The following is a 22,101-nucleotide window of genomic DNA, read 5'->3' on the forward strand; positions in this document are numbered from 1 at the left end:
CTTCTGATCAGCAAGCCCGAGGCTCAGTGGTTTAGACCACAGCACCACCTGTGTCCCTCCTTGCAGTGTTACCTGCCTGCATCTTTGTCAAGGGGCTGTGTGGATCACTTTAACCCTATGTTCCTACTTTTTTTTTTTTTAGAAAACACTGAAATAAAAGACAACAGTTCACACAAGGAAACAGGGGCTCCTGGATTCCTTTTCACATAAATATCTTTGTGGTATTCATGGCAGGAGATACCCAGAATGCAGGGCAAACTGCACCTTGCTCGCAGAATGAAGGAGCGCAAAGAGTTTAGTAAACACACTGCACGTATTTTCTTTTAGACCGTATGTAATCTGAAACAACAGTGTTGGGGCCAATAATCCCTCACTCTCCAACCTCTACAGTTGCCTGGCGTTGAATGGCACTGCTGATTTCACTACTCAAGCCTGCTATATGGTTCTATTCAATACTTTTCAGCCCTTCGGCTATAAGATCGAGCTCATAGCACCACGTCTCATAGCGGTAGGCCATGCGGATCTGAGCCACGTTGGTCTTGCGGATGTCATTGCCCTGAGGCCCCTCTTCTTGGTAGTTCTTTCCCAGAATATGGAGCTTTTCCTGTGGAAATGATACAGTAAATGAGACACCCCCTCACTCAGACTCCCATTCACATCACCTTTCCCATATCCTATTGCTTCCATTGCTTTCTTGTACTGTACCCTCTTTTGTTTGCTCAACCTTTGTTATATTCCCAGCCACTAAACCCTGAGGCAGAGATCTACTTCCACACAGCCACAGGGCACTTACTAAGCCACACTTAGTTCGTTCAGTTTTGACAAAGCATCCGTACAATGTTGCTGATAAAACATCGATTTGTCATGTTCTACTCTTTCACCTTTTTTCCTCTCCCCAGAGTCAGAAAATTCAGTGAAAAATCTCCACAGTCTTCCCTGGTGTAGATGGCCTAGATCAGGCATGTCCAACAGTAGATCACTGGACGTCTGTGGTAGATCACCGGTAGATCAGTGGCTCCCCCCAAAGAAGCTAAAAAAACTTTGGCTCCCCTAAAAAAGCACAACATCTTTGCCCTGCACCCCTAAAATGACCTGAACAACCAAAAACAGGGCTTTCCTTTCTAAAAGAAAGTTAAATGTTTCTTTCCTAAAGAAGCTCAACAACTTTTACATGAACCCCCCCCCAACATGGGCCTTCCTCTTTCCTAAAAAAAAAAACCACAACAACTTTGACATGAACCTGACCAAAAGGGGGTAGATCACTCCCAGTTTTTAACTCTGTGAGTAGATCGCAGTCTCTTGGAAGTTGGCCACCCCTGAGCTATTTCCATCTCTAGGAATTGGCTATATTACTTCAACACTTCCTTTTCCAAATAACATTGTTTTTCTTTCTTTTTTCCTTTCCCCCACCCCCTAGATTGCAGTGGGGAGACCATTGCAATGAGGAACCATAATAATGGATGCAGTGAGTAGGCAGTATTTAACACTATTCCCCCCCCAAAAAAGTAAAAATCCAAATGAACCTCCCTTCCCAAAATGGCAGCTTTGAAAGGGGTACTGATCATTTGGCTACAGATTGTTAGAAGTCTAGAACCAGAATTGTTATTCCACTTGGAGCTTAAAGCAGAACAGCAGTGATTTGGTGCTGCTAAATCACCCACATCAGGGAGCACTCTATACCCCTTTGAGATTTCCATTGAACACCATACCTCATGAGACAAGCCAGATTGCAGAACACTGTAGCGTGCAATCTCACACATGTCACAGGTGCTGAGCTTGAAGACCTGGGCAGCAATGGCATATTCTTCCATGAGAGGCTCCTAGGGAATAGAAAGTGAAATACAAAGTGTAGCCATTGCAAAGGTTATCGCAGAAGCTGCAATGTATCCCCCCTCACACTTCTGAGAGCAAACAGCAATCCTAGGAAAGGATCCAGCTGCCTACCTTGGTGTAGTGGAACTGCATAGGGTCATCGGTGGATAGAGACACCATCAAGCCCTTCTGGTGGAAATCAAGAAGTGGGTTCTTGGCATATTCTAGGAAGAGGCTGTTGTTGCTGAGTGGGGACATGGCAATGGGGATCTGGGCCAGGAAGTACAGATACTGCAGCACAGGACTCTGCAAAGAGACATGGCAAGGATAAGATCAAGTCGAGGCAGGCAGCAGGACCTCTATTCCCTCCCGACAAACATCATGAGAATGGGCTTCCAGGTTCTTTCTAAATGGGAGTCATTTTGTCTCTGTGCTCTAGATGCAGTGCAGAATTGCTTGCACTGTTCCTTAGTTACTTCTTAGCACCACATGCAAAGTACAAAATCCTGGCTTTCCCAGTTTTGGGCCCACCAAACATCCATGGCAGGATCTTAACACTTAGGAGACATCAGCAGCTCATGGAGGAGTCCCATCAAATCCTGCCAGGTCACAAGGCTCCCTTGAAAAGGGATGCTCCAAGAATGGGTTGGATGGATCAGTGATGACTCCGCTGTTGTAACATGAGCATGAAAGGACACCTGGAGATCTTCTCTCCACAGCCTAGCACATCTTGCAACTCACCTTCTTGAGGTTCAGACCATGGGAGATATTATCTGCAGTCATGAAGGCAGCCAGCAGGTGGGTGATAGCACCAGCTTCTCCACAGTGAGGACGAAACAGAAAAGTGTTCATTCCGCGTTCCCTGTGGGTGGCAAAACCCAGATCACGGGACACATCTAGCATTATTTAGGAAGCAACCATCAGATGGCCCCAGACAGCTTCCTACTTGAAGGGACCAAACATGCTGGTGTAATGCTGGGATTAGCAAGCAACAGGGACGTCCCTTTTGTGCATTGGTGAATGATAAAAATCCATGTTAACATGCGGATGAGTGTAACTTCTCTGCTCCACAGCCATTCAAATCCAGTTGCTTTTCTGCCCACAAAGTTAATACACGTTTGAAACTTGTGCAGGGTGGGGCGGGGGCGGGGGGTAAATTGGGGGAGCAATTTGGTTAAGAGAACCAGCAAGCACAGAAAGGATTAAGCAACCCTTCACTGTTTCTCTGTATTAAATTGACCTTTCTTAAAGCATTTTTCTCTTCTTTATAAAAGCACCTGTCTTGTTTCATCGCAGTTGTCTGCAGATAATATTTAGTTAGGCCCCAGAGTCTCATTAGCTCTTTTAATAGAAGGCTTAGACAATATTATTATGGTGTATAAAACCCATTCTCAAACTAGCAAAGGAAAAAATATATAAACATTTGAGAGAGATTATTTCAGCAGTCCTGGTCTTATTATATGAAGGCATTACTTTTGCCAACACTGGATTGGATCCTTACTTAGTCCTCAGTTTACGTAAAGGAGGAGTGGCTTTCACCAACTCCCCCGTTCATCTTGAGCTCCCTACTGCACCATTCCTAAGGGCCCCCCAATCCCCAGGAGATTTTGGGGAAATGCAGGAGGCTGCAGAGGGAGAGAAGAGGAGGCAAACCTCTTTTATGCAAATGTGAATTCTGTTTCATTTACAGAAGGCAGGTTAGAATCCAAGCATTTAAGTCTAGCAGAGCCTGGAACTGTGCCTCTTAGGGCTTTGGATCAATGAAGACAAAGGATTGATGCAGTCAAGCTCTTGAAATGCAATATGCTTTAGTCAGGGTTAGTGGGTGGTCTTATCAGAACCAGCAGAACTAGGAATGTTACTCCTGCTAAAGCAGTGTTTCCTCAAACTTGTTGTTGTACTATAACACCCATCATCCCTGGCTAGCAGGACCAGTAGTTAAGGATGGTGGGAGCTGTCATCCAACAACAGTTGGGGACCCAAGTTTGAGAAACACTGTACTAAATGTTGGTGCAGGTTATTTGTAATCGAAGCCTTTCACCTGGCAATAATCCTTCTGCCCAGGCTGGGACTCACCGTCGGAGATGATTGAGGACCATGATGTTGGCATACATGTAGTACAAGTAGTATGTGTAGGAGGGGTTCTTCTCATGGGACCACTCCTCCGGCTTGGGGCTCTTGGTGCAAAACATATGTCCACTGTGCTTGGACTCATCATCCACACTGTCAAAACCAGTAATCTGCAAATTGTACAATTGGTTCTGAGGAAGGGACCAACTTCAAAAGCAAGCCCACCTTCACCAAATAACATGAAGCTGATAATCCCTAATTCCCATCACCCAACAGTCACCCTCTGCTGCAGGGGGACAGAGTGGCCACCTTTGTCCAAGGTGCTACCTTGTTGGAGCTGGAAGACTGGAATCCAGTAATGGTTAGGTGTTGTCATTTCTTATGTGGTATCTACCAGGTTGACGATATGCTGACTTAGATACACCCTCGGGTTTCTGGTGCTGTATTGGCCACTCTCTCTATCACCTACTTTCAAAGAGCAAAGCCTGTCACTACACTAGGATTGGGCCCAGGGTGCCTCTGGGCAATAGTACTCACATGGCGCAGAAACACACTCAGCTCCTTGTTGTCCTGTGGGTTGATTGTCGCCTGAAATATCGGCACAAAAATGTTCTCCAGCATCTTCCCAAAGTGCGGCAAAAAGTTCTTTGACCTGAACACATCACTGAGAGGAGACAGAAACACCTCTGCTCATTTCCATATCATTTACGTGGGATGTTTGGGAGAAAGAAAATGTAAGCGGGCTGCAAATAGCAGAAGCAACTGAAATGAAGCAAGTGAACTCAGTGCTGAAGCACATGCTTTGTCCCAGCTGTGTCCCAGCTTCCTGCTCATTTTGCTTTGCCCCATAGAACCCAAAGGAAACCAAAGAATATCCATTGCCCTGGCCTTGAACTCAATCAGAGTCAGAGGAAGAAGAGCCAGCCAAACTCAGGGCTATGATACTACCAGGTAAGGAACTGAGCCAAGCTCCTGCTACTGAACCTGAGGCGAGTGGTCATAAGTCTGCAGACTTGAGCCAGAATCCTTGTAGATGGCTTCCCCTAAGTCCAGTCCCCTTGAAGGATCCAATATTCTCCCACTCCACTGCACCTGCCCAAGACCATAGGCAACACACTAGGAAACAGGCATAGAAAGGAAGAGAAACCTTCACTTTCAGGCCAGGAGATAGGGGAGAGAGGTGAAGTACTGAAGGGGTAGGCTGCATGGAGGGGCCCATAATTAGTGAAAGAGGAGGAATCTGGGTTAATCAGATCTATACATGGAATTTGGCCATTCTGACCTGATCAAACTTTGCCCCCTCCAGTACTTACTAGATTCTGGGCACTTGGATCATCCACTTCATATTGGGTGAATAAACACGGTGTGTGTTGAACCAGTTGGCTAATTTTGGCCACTCTTCCGGTGAACGCCCATAGATGGAGAGCCGTGGCTCTGCGTACTGGTACTTGGCATCTTCCAGGTCAGAGCCAACCTCCTGCGAAATAAAAAGGGAAAGGGATTACCTGATCTGCTTCCAGGAACTGGCCTTATCTTCAGTCTACCAGCCGCACAGATACAAACCCTTGCATACCATAGTCTCTAACCTTGATGATGGTGGCAAAGTATTCACCATTGATGGCATTTTCAGACTTGAGGTAGAGATCACGCAGCTCACTGGCACCCACCGGGTTATACTTGGCGTTGAACTTGTCAAAGCGCTGGAAGGTCTGCCGGCCCTGTGACATGGAGGAGGAGGAGGAGGAGGAGGAGGAGGAGGAGGAGGAGGAGGAGGAGGAGGGAGGAGGAGTAGTCATTGGCTAGATGCACAGAGCAAAGAATACTTGTTGGAGGTCAAGATTGCGGGGCAGCAACAGCTGGGGGGGGGTGGAGTAATTAGCCACAGCCAGCAGTCATGTGACAGAGACCATGGGAAAGGGTGAGAGATCTCCTGTATTGGAAAGGAAAAGCAGGACTCACTGCGTGGACATCAAGGGAGTCCACAGTCAGGTCATAAGGGTCAAGGTTGAGCTGCTCAAAGAGCTGCTTGAGCGTCAAGGTCTTGTCCTTGGATTTGTACACAACCCTTTCAGCATTTTCCCGGAAAGACTTCTTAATGAATCGCAGCAAGTGCTTCTGGTTCATGCAAGCTGCAGCATGGATGTGCGTGTCGATCTGTTAAGAGAAGAGAAAGGTCAGCCTAGGAGGTGATGGTGACTGCAGATGCCTCCCTCCCACGGAACCCACCACAGCAATGATATTGGAGGAGGCACTGATGAGGTACGTCATTGTACCTTAAGGCCAGGGCACCTAACCCACAACTTGCAGGTCTCATTCATCCCCCACAACCCTCTTCCATTTGCCGTTAAAAATTATAGTTAAATGCTGTATTTTATTTTATTTTATTTTATCTACTGCCCCTATTGGCCTTCCACTGTGATGCCAGGTTTTTTGTAACTCTTAATGCACTCCTAGTTTTGCGGGGGGGGGGGGGCAGAACGTTATACAGTATTATGGTAATATTACGGTGCCACATGTGTGGGGTTTTTTTGTGGACATCCAAGGTCCCCTAAATATTGTAAATTAAAATAATAATGTTTAAAAATATGTTTACTGACTACTTCTCCTGTGGTAGCACTGGGTCCAAAAGGTTTTGTTAATCCCCCAAACCCCCATTTCCATCCATTACGAATAAACATTTTTTTATAAAAAAAATTTAAATTAAAAAAGATACTGACCATTTTCGCATATTATTATTGTTATTGTTATTGATTGAATTTATATACCACCCTATACCCAGAGGCCTCAGGGCAGTTCACATAATAAAATAAACACCCTTTGCCGTAATTTTTATGATCCTGCAAAATTTGCCCTTTAAAAAATATTGGCCACACCCACACCTACACTTTGGCCACACCCACTTTTATCTGCAGCCCCAGAAGGTGACGAAGATCAGCTGCTCCTGCTTGAGGAGGCAACAAACACCTTGGACAGATCCCTCACCTTACGGCAATTATAGAAGTCCCGGTGGGGGTTGTTCTTCAGCTCCTTCATCTCTTCCATCTCATTCAGCATCTCATGCACACTGAACTTGGAGGAGAGGAACCGAAGGCGTCGGTGTGTGTAGGTTTTGCTGCAAGAGGAAAGAGCGTCATCTCAAAAAAAAAACCACTCGCAGAATAAGTGACCAAGCCCAGGTTCACCAGCTTGCCAACGCAACCGACATTTGCCAGCCAGAAGTAATCCTGCTGCTGTCACACGACAGCTTGATAAAGGTCACATTCCAGAGCAAGTGACCCGAGGCAGCAGAAGTCATTGCAACAGGGATATATGTGCGCTGCCTTGGGGTGGCTCGACTTTTGCCCTTTTCCCATGCAGGGCAAACCCAGGACAGCAGCAGCCACCTTAGGCAGCAAAGCCTGGGCATCTTTAAAAGGAAGCACATTGGTAGTTAGCTCACTGTTACATTTTTCATTGCAGGCTGGGCGCCCTTTGGATTTTCTGCCTGAGGCTTCAAAAATCTCTTGGGCTGGGCCCTGCTTATGCGCAAAGGGGCCATACCTCCAAGACACTTACACAGGTCCCTGAGCTATAAGGGCCAGCAGGAAGTTCATGTCATCAATGAAGACATCCAGGTTTGGGTAGGGCAGGTCCTTGGGCTCACCCCTGGCAGCAGCAGCTTTGTCAGCATAGATGTAGACCACACCTTCTTTCATTTCCACATGGTAGCCCAGATTCTCGGGCAAGTTGTCAGACTGGAAGGGATCTTCATCTTTCTTCACAGGGGGAGAGAACACTAGAATCAAGAGGAAAGTGCGCTAACGTTGGGCAAGGGGAGGACAAAGGAAAAGGCTTGGGAGTCTTTAGCATGCTTCTCTTACAGCTATCGACCTACGAGAATTAAATTCTACACCGCTAAGGAAACCACATGGCTGCCAGGACTGAGGGTGGCTGAAACCCCAAGGAGAGAATGCCACCATTATCCATCCCCTGCATGCAGATGCTTTTGCTACAATTTCTGTCTTTGTTTTTAGCTAATTTTGGCTCCCGACTGCATGAGTATCCTTTAACAAGATGCTGCCTCTTGTAGCATAATCCTAAAATCCAATTTATTCTTAGTGACTAATAACAAGTTTAGTAATTGCACATATCTTTTGTTCTGAGTGTGTAGTGAAAAGCATTCTCAGAAATGTGAAAGTCGTGCCTCCTCCTCAAAGGTGCAGCCTATTGCTGTGGCAGTCCAGAAAGGGAGAAGGACAGTGCTCCATCCCTAAGATAATGGGTGCCTAGGCTTTTCATACCTGACACCAGGGCTAGCCAACACAGCGCCTTTCATTTATTGCTGGACTACAGCTCCCACCACCCCTGACCACTGGCCATGCTAGCTAGGGCTGATGGGAGTTGAAGTCTAACAGCATCCCAAGGGTACCATGTCGGCTATCCCTGCTTTACATCATATCCTCAATTGATTCACAGGTCCCTTTTCATCTTGTACGTAGATGGATCTGATATAATGGTAGTCTAGACCAGAGAATTAAAGTCTGATTCAGGGGCAGACGAAGAAAAACACCCCCATTGCACATGTTTTTCGTGCAATAGGTTTCTTGCTCAATTCTAGCCCTCTCCAGTTAAAAGAAAGGATCAGATGGAGGATGATATGAAGGAACCCTAGCTAAGATGTCTTTTGGAAAGCCTCTGCCAGTCACAGTAGATGACAGCAGGCTAGATGAAGTGGCAAAAGAAGTTTCCTATATTCCTACCTGCTATGAACAAGCCTGTGTGATAGAAGCGTGAGAACTCCACTTGGGGAAGGCTGTTCTTTTTAACATGGGAAAACAGGGGCGTGAGATTGAAAATGGTAGACAAAGCTAAGTCAAAATATGGCATGATATTGCACACTGGAAAGAGGTCCAGCACAGGAAATACAGCCCTAAGGCCAAGGCTACATGTCATTCAGATTCAATGAACTACCTGACAGTAGTCATAGTAAATCCAAAAAGATACTTGCTCAGATCAGAATGTGAGCCAAGGTGGAGGGGGGAATGCCAAACCTCTAGAACTCCATCTGGGAAGCTCCTCTCCTCAAGTCTTTGCAAAGGGCTGGCTCTCAGTGGCCCCGGCAGAAATCTGCTCTCACAGTGCTCTTACTTCTAGGTAAGGAAGGCCTATAGTTCAGTGGTAGAGCATCTGAATGGATGGCAGTGGACCCCAGGTTCAATCCCTGGCATCTCCAGGCAGGGCTGGAGGAGACACCTGCCTGAAACCCTGGATTGCTGCTGCCAATCAGTGTAAACAATACTGAACCAGATGGACCAACAGTCTAAGGCAGCTCCCTATGTTTGTAAGTGTTCTGCATGCTCAGCACACCATCTCTGCACAGACAGGAGTGTGGTCTTTTCTTTTTTAAAAGATTAAAGCAGCTAATGCAATTCTCTGCAGTGCCCTCCAGATCCACCCACCCACCCCGACACCTGCTGTCTTGCTCTGGGACACACCCACAAGCCCAGTCACCCAGTGTAGCCTGCACAGCCTGCCTGAGTACTTACCTGGAAGCAGGTCGTCATTTGGCTTCCACACCTCACTTTCAATAGTGCGCAAGAACTGGGAGGGAGTCTTGGGGAAACGCTGGAAAGACTTGTGCATGTACTTCTCCCGGATACACAGGGCACGGTACAGGCCTCCGCAGACCACTTCAAAATCCTCCACTGTCACCTGTGGAAATATTTGTTAAAACTTCTGGCACTGATAAAAAGGACAGAAATTGCAAAACAAAAGTGTGGGGGGGGGTTGGAACCCAGGTGTGCTGAAAACCACAAGAGGGCACTAGTTACAGGTAGGTAGCCGTGTTGGTCTGACATAGTCGAAACAAAAAAAATAAAATCCTTCCAGTAGCACCTTAGAGACCAACTAAGTTTGTCATTGGTATGAGCTTTCGTGTGCATGCTCACTTCTTCAGATACAAGAGGGCACTTTAGCCCTATTCCATACCTTCCAACATTCCTCTGATGAAAATAGAGACTTCGCCTTCAACATTTCTCCAATGAAAATGGGGGTGTGCTATTCCATACCCTCTGACATTTCTCTGAGGAAAATAGGGACATCCTACCATACCCTCCAACATTTCTCTGATGGAAATAGAGACTTCCCCTCAACATTTCTCCAATGAAAATAGGGACAGGCTAAGGAAAAGCAGGACATTGTAGGATCAAATCAGAAACCAGAATGGCTTCTGTAAATCTGGGACTCTCCCTGGAAAATAGGGACACTTGGCGGGTCTGTCATAGGAATAATAAAAGATACAAATAATACAGCAGGCAAGGAAAGGGGAATATCGGAGTTCAAGTCATGCAAAAACCAAAACGCTCATGGAAGGTGTGAGGCAAGACTGGCAAAGGCTGTAGCCTGAGGACAGAGAGTGTGGCTGGTAGGGGGAGGGAGTGGCCTGGGGAGAATCCCAAGGACCAGATGGAGAGGCAGTGGGACACATTTGGCCCCCGGGCCTAAAGTTCCCTACTATTGCACTGTGAGAGTGCTCTCCTCCCAGCATGCCCGGTTGGAGGTGGTGGTGAACATAGCTATGAGAATGAAGCAGGCCCAGCATCAGCACATGGCAGCTATTGCAGCCCCCATGTCCCTGGCAGGGCCGACTGCACTGACAACTGCCTTTCCTTGTTGAGCTCTGGTGGGTACTATTCAGCTGGCACCTGCCATTTTATTTTTCCCACAATGCTCTGGGTGATCACAACTCCTGGGCTATGATAAGAAAAACAAAATGGCTGACACTGGGAGATTGTCACTCATAGGAACCTTTCTGCTCCTTACAATAAGAAAGAAAGAAAGAAAGAAAGAAAGAAAGAAAGAAAGAAAGAAAGAAAGAAAGAAAGAAAGAACCACTGTTTTGCAATGTTGCAAAGGAAGCCCACCCAGGAGGGAGGCCACAGCAAGAATTCTGCTTAAACCTGGAGCCGTCTATGGGATAGACCCCAGTATGGTTGCTCGAGTGAAGGAGAGACTACAGAGTATATTCCAACAGCAGCCATGTCTGCAATAACCCACCAAGGCTGGCAATGAAAGGTGATCAGGGACATGGCAGGATCCAGCTGTTGGAGCTATTTTGAGCACCAGGATGCTCCCACTTCAATTTCATCAATATCCCTTGACCCAGCAAATCCCCCCATATTTGATTTATTTCTCAACAGGTTCAAGTTAGGCCACTCAAAACACAGACACAGCTCGCCTAAGGACACAGCTAAGGTTAGTTGTAGAAGTGCCATTGAATTCCGTCTCCTCCCATTCCATTTTGGGGCTGTGTCTCTTGCAATTTGAAATTGGGGTGGGGTGGGGGTGTGGAATGGAGATCAGGAAAGAGCAGCAAGCCCTTTCTACATGATCAGGGTTTGTGCCCAATAAATGCGCCTTTGTTGTCCATCTACTGCATAAAGCCAGAAGATATTCTTTCTCAAGGCGGTGCTGGAGGAGGGGAGTGGACCACATTTTCCAAGTGCTCTGTAAGCACAATGCTTGATTATATCCACTTCCTGCCATTTTTGTTTTAGAGGGCTATTTTTTAAATTCTCCGAACGCACTTTATTTTACTTCCCCTGCCGATTCCATGTGCAGTTAGCACACACACATTTAAAGCACCCCCAAAGAAACCTGGGAACTGTAGTTAACCCCAAACCCAGCACCCTTAACATACTACAGGTGAGGGCTGCTTTAAATATATGGTGTGTACCAGCCCTGAACAGACTTTATAATATGTTGTTGTTGTTGTTGTTGTTGTTGTTGAAGGAAGGTTGGTTCTACCATTAAGGAGAATGAGGCATTTGCCTCATGAGATAGATGCTGAGGGGCAGAGAGCAGATCGTGCTATACGAGCCACATGGACTGCCTTGGGGCCCTACTAAACTAGCCTGCTGCGCTCAGGTGTGGTGAAAGACTCTGTCCCATCACACTAGAGCAGAGGTTTTCAACCTTTTGGGGTCCACAGCTCCCTTACCCAACTACATTCTTTCTGTGGCTCAGGAGCCCAGTTATGTCACCCCTTGCCTGCAGAATTGGCAGCATCTGACCCCTTTTCATACACCCTCCCTTGGGGAGTGTTCCCTCAGCCTCCTCTCTCCTCTCCTTGGGAGTCCTCCGGGCAGCTGCTGCCGCTGTTCCTGGTCTCTGAGCTTCTCACATCCCACCCCAAAGAAAGGTGCCTCCCAAAGGCACCATTCACCTGCGGAGCTTATAGCCTGGGTTGCTGAAATAGGTAGCTGTGCAAGCCTTTGGAAGGCAGGGATGCGAGAGGGCATCGGAGGAGAGAGAGAGAGAAGGAAAGAGGGACAGAGACCAGTGTTGCCCACGGCACCCCTGACTATCGTTCAAGGTGCCCCAGGGTGCCATGGCACACTGGTTGAAAACCACTGCACCTCAGCGTTTTATATATGGAATGGGGGAGAAAATGTATTGGGGAAGCCCTGAAAAGCAGGAGGGTTCCCTCCCCCCGCTCCGCCATGTTGCATTGTTGCAACTGAAAAGTCAGTAATGGGAGTACCACATCTAACAAAATGGAAGAAGGGGCAGCAGAATAGACTCATCCATGATAGGAGATGGTTTGGCACCTCCAGCTACTGACCCCTGCAGCATAGTCGCCCGTGATCTGAACACGCTGGAATCTGGGAACGGCTTGATACAGAGCGCTGCTGGACATGACCTCATCTAAGGTGGACAGTTTGGTCGAAGACTTTCCCGCAGTTGGAACAAGCAGCGCAATGGTCTTCAGCCGCAAGAGCCTCTTCTTCCTAGGAGGGATGAAGAAAAGGAAAGCAACACAAATGGAAACTCATTTCATATAGTTTTGTCTATGCTTTGGCAGCAATCATCTGTATTCCATGGTCAGTTCACCATACACTCCCATAGCTCTGGCTACATTGAAAGTTTGGCTAATATTTCATGATCCTGGAGGGGGATGGCAAAGGAATATACAAATGTCTTTATATATTGAGGAAGGCATTGTCAGTAATGGCACCCTGAAGACTGGCAGGCACCTACCAGGCCTATTTTGTGGCACGGACTGAAAATCTATCTCTTCTTCCAATTCAAAAACCCTTTGAATTGGTTTTTGAAAAAGGAGAGAGGAAGTGTTAGTGGTATGTTTTAATTGCATTTTATTGTCTTTTGTTGTTGTGATCTGCCCAAGAATCACTTGTGATGAAGCTGAACTATACATTCTATAAATAAATATATTCGGAACTAGCATCTTTCTGGTGTCGTTTTGCACCTTCTCTGAATTGACCAGCTGCTTCAGCAAATTTGTTATCTGCATCTAAAGACATTTCCACAAGGAAGCAGAGCATACAAATTATGGGGTCAGAGTAAGCCGCTGAGGAATAGGAGCAAAGTGCTACTGCTCAGGTAGTATTGACAATAGTCAGAGTTATGGAAATCAAAAGGACAAATAAGACCATGGCTTTCACACTTGCTTGTTGTGAAAAGCTACCTATCTGCCGTCCTTATTAACACATGGAAATATTCCATTCTTCCACAGGAAAGCAATGTGTTTGAGAATACAGTATATCTGCTCAAAAATGTTCAATGCCTAAAAACATAGGGCAAATGCTACTCTTCCGACAATTCCAGCTAAGTGGCTTGGGGAATGTTTTATATCCACATCAGTTTTGAAAATCTACGTGAGCAAATGGTTCCACTTTAAGCTAATCTTCAAAATACTTAATCACTTGGTCTGCTCTGATGATTAAGGGGTGCAAGTCTTCCAAGGTTCAGGAACTCCCATAAATGCAAGTCTTCCAAGGTTCAGGAACTAGCTCTTTTCACATTCGTTGCCACCTTTCCTTAGTGTGAGTACGTGTATCTGGCGCATGCATTATGATGCTTCAGAGGTACTGTGATCAGCACACACCTGGCACAGGATCTATCTGAGCCACACCTTACTAGGTTACCCATCCAATCTTCCATGGCTCCTCATTCCTCAGCCCAAATTTCCCATATCCCACCAGTGCATGCACACATACACACAACTCTCACTTTTTCCCAGTGTCACTTGAACTCTCCTCCTCCTTGATCATATGCTGTTGCATTTCGTGATGTGATATGGGGCAGACATCTTCCACATCAAAGGGAGAGATTTCGTGCCGGCCCCCTTCATCCTTCACCTCTGAGGCAAAGACCTTCTCTGCGAAGGAGCGCATGGCATCATCGGTTTCTGTCGGGAGAAAGCGGAAGGTCACTAAGCCAGCTCTTGGTCATTGCAGGAGGAGGATGGATCGATTGTGTGACTCAGCACACCAGCCCTGTGTGCAAGCAGAGGCCACTTCATGCCCACATTCTCTTTGTACGCATGGCAGGGAACTGACAGGCTAAAACAATATGTCCCATGTGCTTTGAAACTGAAGACTTACCCGCACCATATTCTTGGGTGCAGCTTGATAGTTGTAGGGGAGTATGCAGCTACAGGGCTGCAGAGTATTTAAAAAGCTTACTGATCATGTGTCACGCAATTGATCCATCAACCTCAACATAGTCTACTTTGACTCAACGTCGCTGCAGGGTTTTAAGCAGATAGTATTCTTAGTACGTACTTCTACCGATAACCTTCTACAGCGAGATTCCAGGGCTTCAGTGAGGAAAGGTGAAACACCAGTGACGAACCATGGGTGTGTTGGGGTGCATAAATGCTTCATGGAGGTGAAGCTTCTCTTGGTATCCACTCATGGCTCTAGATTCTGGATGGCTGGAGTCTGCGTTTCTCCATAGTCTGGAAATGTTCGTGCCTCTCTACACCGAGTATGATGTCATGACAATGAGAATAAGAATGAAGCTGAATTGGGACTGATAGGTTTGGCTTTCCCAGCCAGTAAGTGTAGATGGCATCACCATAGTGGGTGCAAGCTGCTTTGGACTGTGTACTGGATCTAAACTAAATTCAAAGCTAATGTGAAAGCAGGTGACTTAGAAAAGAAGTTTCTTACCTTGTTTTGGGCTTCCTCATTGTAGTCTTAGCCCGTTTTTGTGGAAACCAGAGCCTGGATATCACCCTTCTGCCACTGAGCAATGTGTACAGTAAAGGGCGACAGTCACAGATGTTTCTGCTTAGAGATCTCAAGGTGCATAATAAGGAGTGCTCACATATAACTGTGATGTCAGAGCTCCAAAAGGCAGGCTCTGATCTTTCAAACAGCCTGAGACTACTGCATGATGTTTCTTGTTGTAGCCAGCAATGATGATGTATGCGGGTGCAGTCCCGTGAAAGGATATGTTATACAGATCTGTACAGGTCCCTCTGAGTATGGTTGGTGTGAGGCCTTTCAAGCTATGGTGTTTCGCAGGACAGTCACTTCTGTTGAGAATCCAGCATTGGCTACGACGTACAATTTTATTGTCCAATTCTATGCATTTTACTCACAAATAAAAGTCACCATTGCCCAAGTAAGTGTGCCCAGAACTGCAGCCTTAGTATAATACAAAAGGCCGCATGTGTGTGTGTGTGTGTGTGTGTGTGTGTGTGTGTGAGTGTGTGTATTTCTCTGGATCTTGGAAGGATGCAATTCATTATTTAAAGCATATATTTATTACAGGGACTAACAAAACAGAGATATTGAGTGGTATCCAGAGAAGTGGTTCTCTTAGTGCAAGGACTTTGGACTGTGGAATAGAACCTCCCCTCTCTTGCTTTCTTGAGCTTCCCCTAAATCTGTTCTGAAGTTTTCTCCAACTCTTTGGAGCAGATTTCGGGAAGAAATGGGGGGTGGGGAGGAGGAGGAGGGAGAATTCCATTGCCCAAATGGAAATCCTTGCACTAATGGAATTAGTTTATTGGATACATTAAATTCATATAGTAAAATGTTTTGTGACCAGTGACTATTTTGCTGCCGGGAAATAAATTCTATAAGAATTTAATATCTCAATCACTGTAATACATCCACACACATAGGCTATCAGAAGGGCATGTGTGTGCAAGCACTGCTTTAATGGTGGACATTGAGGAAGCAGAGAAGTAATCTGGTTCAGCAGGAGATATACAAGTGAAATAAGCAGGAAGGGCATAGGGCATCATGACAAAGGGATGGGACTGCCGGAGACCATGCAAATGGCAAGTTCATGCAATGCCACTTTCCAGACAGACAATGTGCATGGGGATTGAGCAGGGAATGAAGTCCACACTCACACCAGACTAGAAGGTTGGACGTAAGGGGTTGTTGTCCTATTCCGAGCTCCTAAGTCCTGCCTAGAGACCTCTTGTGTTGTCAAAGCAGCCAGTGATCCGCATCTCAATTCCACAAGAATAGGGAAGCAACATTGTTCCCAGCAAGTGCCCTTGCGCACAGAGGTTGCTGGGCAATGTGGCTCATGCTCAGCTCTGCACCCAGCGGTAGCCAGGCAGCCTAGAAAGACAGCCATTTCTCAGCAGGGCAATCTGTGCCAATGCCCAGCTTTTAGGTTGAAATGCAGTCATATACCAGGAGCTTAATGAGCAGAGAACCTTAGAGTCCAGGTATATAACCCAAGAGTCAAAGTGGGCCCACTACCAAGTAACTTCAACCATCCACTCGTGTTCCTCTTTTCCCAGCAAGCAGGGTGCTTTTGAGGGTCCAGCTTAGGTGTCTTTAGTTGGTGCCCAGGTAAAAGACTTGGTGGCGAGAACTGGGCTCCAGCATTCCTTCCTAGTATTGCAACTCAAAGGAAGGTATCTGAGCTCCTTGAAAAGGCAGCTTTGATGAAGGGCTGAATCATCCAGACTCACGAGGACAGCACACCCCATGCAGGTCCCCTTATGACACCCTCCCCTCCTCCAAGCCCCATACAAGCTTTCTTCCCCACCCCAGATGCATCAATAGCTCCTGGCAATGACTGCTGAGAAATGGACAGTCGCTGAGTTGCTGTGATCATTTGTCTTTTGGATATGATCAACTGCTTAACAAAGCAGCAGGCGGCACAAGGAAGGCCTAGTTATACTCACGTTTCTCCTCTGCTGTTTGAGAGTGAAACAAAATAAATGTAATCAGATCACAGGGTGTAGCACCTAAAGTTTTTTTAAAAAAACCCGTTGTCCACATTTATATACAGAAATTGACATTTTTATTGAGCAAATGTTTGCAGAAATATATACCCTACATACGGTACCATAGAAGTTGAACAGCTCTACAATGGGAAAGAAAAACAGTTAAGAGGGCAATTTGGGACAACTTGCCCAGACATCCTGATATGACGGATGCAGTCTTTTATATTCTACCTCAGAACCTGGGATTGGCACCATCAATATCCCTTTCCATGCATTGATTTGGATACAGGTGAGCATATACTGTTTTCATAGACTCTGTGCTTGTACACCTGAAGGTTTATAGCTTCTTGTATGCATGATTTGGAACATTTGCCTACAAATGTATGGCAATACTCTCTTTGCAGCTGGTAACTGTGAACTGTGAACATATGGTGGTCTGGGGGCATGACTCTGATTACCACCTTCCATATATGCCAAAGTAATAATATGAAAAGATAATCCTTCAGTCAAGCAGTTTCCACACACAAATATTCTAAAATCTAAAACCTAGTATGTAGTATTTCTTAGAACAGTTGTTTGGTAAGGAGAAAATCAGCCTAGACTAGATTGAGGGTCTAACCCAGGGGTCAGCAAACTTTTTCAGCAGGGGGCCGGTCCACTGTCCCTCAGACCTTGTGGGGGGCCGGACTATATTTTGAAAAAAAAATGAACGAATTCCTATGCCCCACAAAAAACCCAGATATGCATTTTAAATAAAAGGACACATTCTACTCATTTAAAAAACCAGGCAGGCCCCACAAATAACCCAGAGATGCATTTTAAATAAAAAGACACATTGTACTCATGTAAAAACATGCTGATTCCTGGACTATCCGTGGGCCAGATTGAGAAGGTGATTGGGCCGCATCTGGCCCCCGGGCCTTAGTTTGGGGACCCCTGGTCTAACCCCACTTCCTTTTGTTCCACTGCTTCCCCCCACTCATTAGCGCTCAATTAGAGCAAGCAGCAATTCAGGTTTTCTCCAGATTGACATTTGCTCCAATTTAGCACTAGATAGTGCGTTTTCTCTGGGGCTAGAGTGAGGCAAGAGGAAAACTGCTCAGGTCCATGCCTACAAATCACGGGTCAAGCAGAAGTGTGTATGAGCCCTTAGCTGGAGTATTTCCAAGCATGAAAGATACCACTGTATCTGAAGGGGGTGCAGACTGACAGTTTTTTTTTTAAAAAAAAAAGGTTAGTGTGATAAATCAGTTGAAACTGCAACACAAAAATGTGGTCCAGGTCTTCTTAGTAGGCACCTATGGGCATTATTCAGCATTTATAACATTACAAAGCACAGGTCCATCAATGTTCTTCATTCTTCCCTGACAATTTATTAGCATGTCTTCTTAGCTCACTTAGCTCAAAAGAAGTAAAAGGATACAGCAGCAAAACTTCCTATACTTCACCTTTAAAAAAACCAAAACCATGCAAAAGTACAAACTGGAACCAAGGTCTGTTTGTTAAAGAGAAAAGCGACAAAACAATTTTAAAACCCATTTTGTTTGCTGTAATAAATGTTCCTTTATGAGCATAACAAAATAAGAGCAAGTTGTAAGGATTATTTATGTAATTTTTAAGCTTATCAAAGGCTTAGATTTAATATGTGGATAGTTGCTGCTGCTGCTTCAAAAAATGCAATAAATCTAATCAGTTTTATTCTAGATTCCTTGGACCATGTTGCTATTCTGCTAGTACCAGTAACAGCACAGAACCACAGAGTTGGAAGGCAACATGTACCGAGTAGGGTTTATTCAGGTCTTTTACGAGCCGACAAAGAGAAGCCAAATCCAGCTCCCCTTTGGCTAATAGCCTGGTGCATGTCTTAATTACCTTGCTGCTAATGATTGATAAGCCATTAAAGGTTATCGAAAACCCTTCCATTTCTCTTTTATCTGGCAAACACCAATGTCTAGGGGTGCTCTTATATAAGTTTATCCAACCTCTGATAAATTTTTAACACAGCAAAACTAGGGTCTGCTGAATCAACTGGTCTCGTCCAATTTCACTTTTGTGGCCTAAAAGCCACTTGCCTGACCGTCTATCCAAACTACTCATTTTGGGAAAGCTAATGGCTCAAGCTCTCACACTTTCTACCTCCTGTACTGTGCCCTGCACAACTTTAAAAAAAAGCAATCAGACCTGCTTTGTGAATCCATTCTTGAGAGTCTGGCTATTGGCACTGGCCTCATCATAAAAGAAGGCTTCCTCCCAACTTGCCCAAGGCTATGTGGGAATTTAGACCTACCTGGAACTTTCACCTTCGGCATTTCCCCTACTACCTCAGGAGAGTCCTGAGAAACCAAGTGTGGTGTGGACGAGTGGAAGAACGAAGCTGCACAACCACCCAAGACTCATTTTACTACGTATTTATCTCTGCTCTTGTAACCCAACTCTCCTCATCTAAAAGGAGTGAAGGAATACACAGCAGACTATTTAAAGCTGCAGCCAGGCAAAGTCTCAGTTGTTAAAAGGTGAAGCTGCTTGCTTGGGGGTTAACTCTGTTTGTCCCGGGATGCATGGGCAGTAAATTTGGGAGCTCTGTTCCACCCACTCACCACAAATGAGAGAATGTTGCCAGGATCATGGCCAGGACTGGGTGCTTTTGAGTTGGTCACAGGTGGCACCTATCACTGACTCTTGAATGGAGACCAGATTAGCACAACTATTTGTACTGAATAAAAAAGCACTGACTTTGCGCCACAATCCTTTGGGGTATGTTCAACACTAGAACTTATCTGCAGCATCCTTTCAAGCAGTTTTTTTTTTTGCCTCTTCAAAATCTGTATCAACCCAGGCTAGCCGTGGGTACTCTGCTCCATTAGACCTAGATTGCATGGCAAAACTAAGCAATATTGAATCCACCAATATATACCAAATATGTTTAGTGCTTTTTTGAAATGTTATTGTTTGGATTTATAGTGGCTCCATTCCTTCCTGAGAATGGATGCTCAGGTTTCTGTGGTAGCCAGGTGTACATTTGTTTCATCTAACCCCTACTGAACCTGCCTGTTTTATTATGCTACATTATTTAATGTTATTGTATTTTATAACCAACTTCAATTGGTGTTAATCATCCTAAGGGCTAGATTGGTGGGATATAAAATCAAATTTTAAAGCAAGGATAGCACAAGCAATCAATATTATGACTACTGAAACAAGGCCAAGTATTTGAGCGGCCTTCCTAAAACGCTGCTTTGCTTCTGATGCACAACTATGAAAACTATTTCCAGTCACCAATGTCTTCTGACCAAGCACTCCAAACTCCTTATCCCCCATCAACATAACCAAACCTTCCAGTCAAACCCAATGGCTCACTCTTCTGAATAAACAAACTATCTGCCCTCTATGGCTATCTATAAAGACTGCATTTGCTTCTAATCTTTCTGCACTGAATGTCAAAGGCGTTAAATTTGCATCTGAAACCAAGAATGACCTTCAGGCTCTACAGTCTTGTTAATTCTCTTTTGAGTTCTTGCGCCTTCTTTTATCCAGAATATCAAATTAACTAGCTAACCTTCCTTGGGGTCAGAAGGAAAAGGGTGAACAGAGAATGTGAGGATATGAGCAGAGCAGATCCTTGTGCTCTGTGATGGCTGTGTCCCATTGGCACGGCTTTATTATCAGTACATTTTCCTCCTTGGCTGGGAAGTTTCACTGCCTAACTTCTCATGGCATGCATACATGTGTATGCAAAAATCCAATAGTTTCAAGACCAAGATTCTTAACCCAATCAGTTTAGGTGTCTGCTCTTTTCATGTATGACACCAAAATGTGGCAGGCTTTTTGACATTAAGACATTCAGGCTGAAGCTGCTGTTGATGCACAGAACTAGGGTGCTGCTGAGACCAATGTTTATATTCCATGCTGAAACAAGGTAAGGTAAAAGGTAAAAGGTAAAGGACCCCGGACGGTTAAGTCCAGTCAAAGGCGACTATGGGGCTGTGGCACTCATCTCGCTTCAGGCCAAGGGAGCCGGTGTTGAACAGCTTTCTGGGTCATGTGGCCAGCATGACTAAACCACTTCTGGTGCAACGGGACACCATGACGGAAAACAGAGTGCATGGAAACGCCGTTTACCTTCCCGCCACAATGGTGCCTATTTATCTACTTGCACTAGCATGCTTTTGAACTGCTATGTTGGCAGGAGCTGGGAAAGAGCAATGGGAGCTCACCCTGTCGCGGTGATCCAAACTGCCGACTTTCTAATCAGCAAGCCCAAGAAGCTCAGTGGTTTAGACCACAGCGCCACCTGCGTCCTGTGCTGAAACAAGGTGGAAGCTGAGGACGACGTCAGCTCAGGTACATCTAGGGAAAGGCTTCATACTTTACACTAGGAAAAAGAAAGCAGGCAGCAAAGGAATGGGAGAAGGGCGCTGCACAGACATTTCCCCAGTGCAATAGTAATTCCTGCATTGCAAGGGGTTGGACAAGATGATGCTCAGTGTCACTTCCAACTCTACAGCCAGGGTTCAAATGTAAGGTCTCACTCTTAGCAGTAAAACTACATTTTAATTCAGGTATTGCCATGAGTGCTGTGCCTCTGATTTTCATTCATAAAAACAAATTGTGACCTCTATCAGAAGTATGGGAAAGGCTGTTTCTGTTTGTACACTTGTACAAATAGTCCACACATCACAGACTAGCTCTTACTACACTTTCTTGGAGCAACAGCCCTCGTCCAAGTCACACTTGCATGTGGTCATATCAGATAACTAAGGGATTGAATTTCCTCTGCGTGGCAAGCATTGAAAGCCACCAGCCAGCTCCAGCATTTAGGGAGAAGTAATCATATGTACAGTAGATTCTGCTTACTCCATTCTGATAATTTATACCAGAGTAGCTTGAAAGCAGGAATGAGAACGGCTTTTCATGGGTTGTTTTTGTACAGTATGTCATACCTGAGCATTGGTTCAACAACATCTGGAGTGCCACAGGTTTCCCATTCCTACTTTAGAGGAAAGGGATGAGCTCTTATAGTTATCAAAAAAACACCTCTGCCCATTTAGTGTACCAATTCAACAGTACAGTTCTGTAACTGTTCTACCCAGCCTCTATGATTCAAAGAAAGCTGGTAGGACACATCCTGCACAACTTTTTCCTGGTTAGTGTTTCTCCTTCAAATGAGCTTCTTCACACTGCTTCTACAGAACCAAACTTCTCCAACAGAGAGGTATAACAACAATGTTCTCATG

At 45.5% G+C, this 22,101-nt stretch overlaps 1 protein-coding gene across 3 annotated transcripts; it reads right to left on the bottom strand.

Moving 5' to 3' along the window:
• Nucleotides 1–316: 316 nt before the first annotated feature.
• Nucleotides 317–19,318, bottom strand: AMPD1 (adenosine monophosphate deaminase 1). 3 transcript variants are annotated; one of them, XM_035123615.2, is made up of 16 exons: nucleotides 19,155–19,318; nucleotides 16,826–16,837; nucleotides 13,894–14,071; nucleotides 12,485–12,650; nucleotides 9,408–9,573; nucleotides 7,438–7,657; nucleotides 6,865–6,994; nucleotides 5,842–6,036; nucleotides 5,469–5,600; nucleotides 5,196–5,359; nucleotides 4,420–4,546; nucleotides 3,889–4,052; nucleotides 2,554–2,674; nucleotides 1,945–2,118; nucleotides 1,710–1,820; nucleotides 317–604 (listed from the first exon to the last, which is right to left on the bottom strand). In XM_035123615.2, exons 1-16 carry the CDS (start codon nucleotides 19,174–19,176, stop codon nucleotides 446–448), a joined length of 2,241 nt encoding a protein of 746 aa, XP_034979506.1. In that variant the 5' UTR covers nucleotides 19,177–19,318; the 3' UTR covers nucleotides 317–445. The 3 variants fall into 3 exon arrangements, with proteins under 3 accessions (XP_034979506.1, XP_060133151.1, XP_034979509.1); XM_060277168.1 differs by lacking the exon at nucleotides 16,826–16,837; XM_035123618.2 differs by lacking the exons at nucleotides 16,826–16,837; nucleotides 19,155–19,318 and adding an exon at nucleotides 14,448–16,582.
• Nucleotides 19,319–22,101: the final 2,783 nt, after the last annotated feature.

Source organism: Zootoca vivipara, chromosome 7 (genome assembly GCF_963506605.1).
Source record: "Zootoca vivipara chromosome 7, rZooViv1.1, whole genome shotgun sequence".
NCBI classification, from domain to species: Eukaryota; Metazoa; Chordata; class Lepidosauria; order Squamata; family Lacertidae; genus Zootoca; species Zootoca vivipara.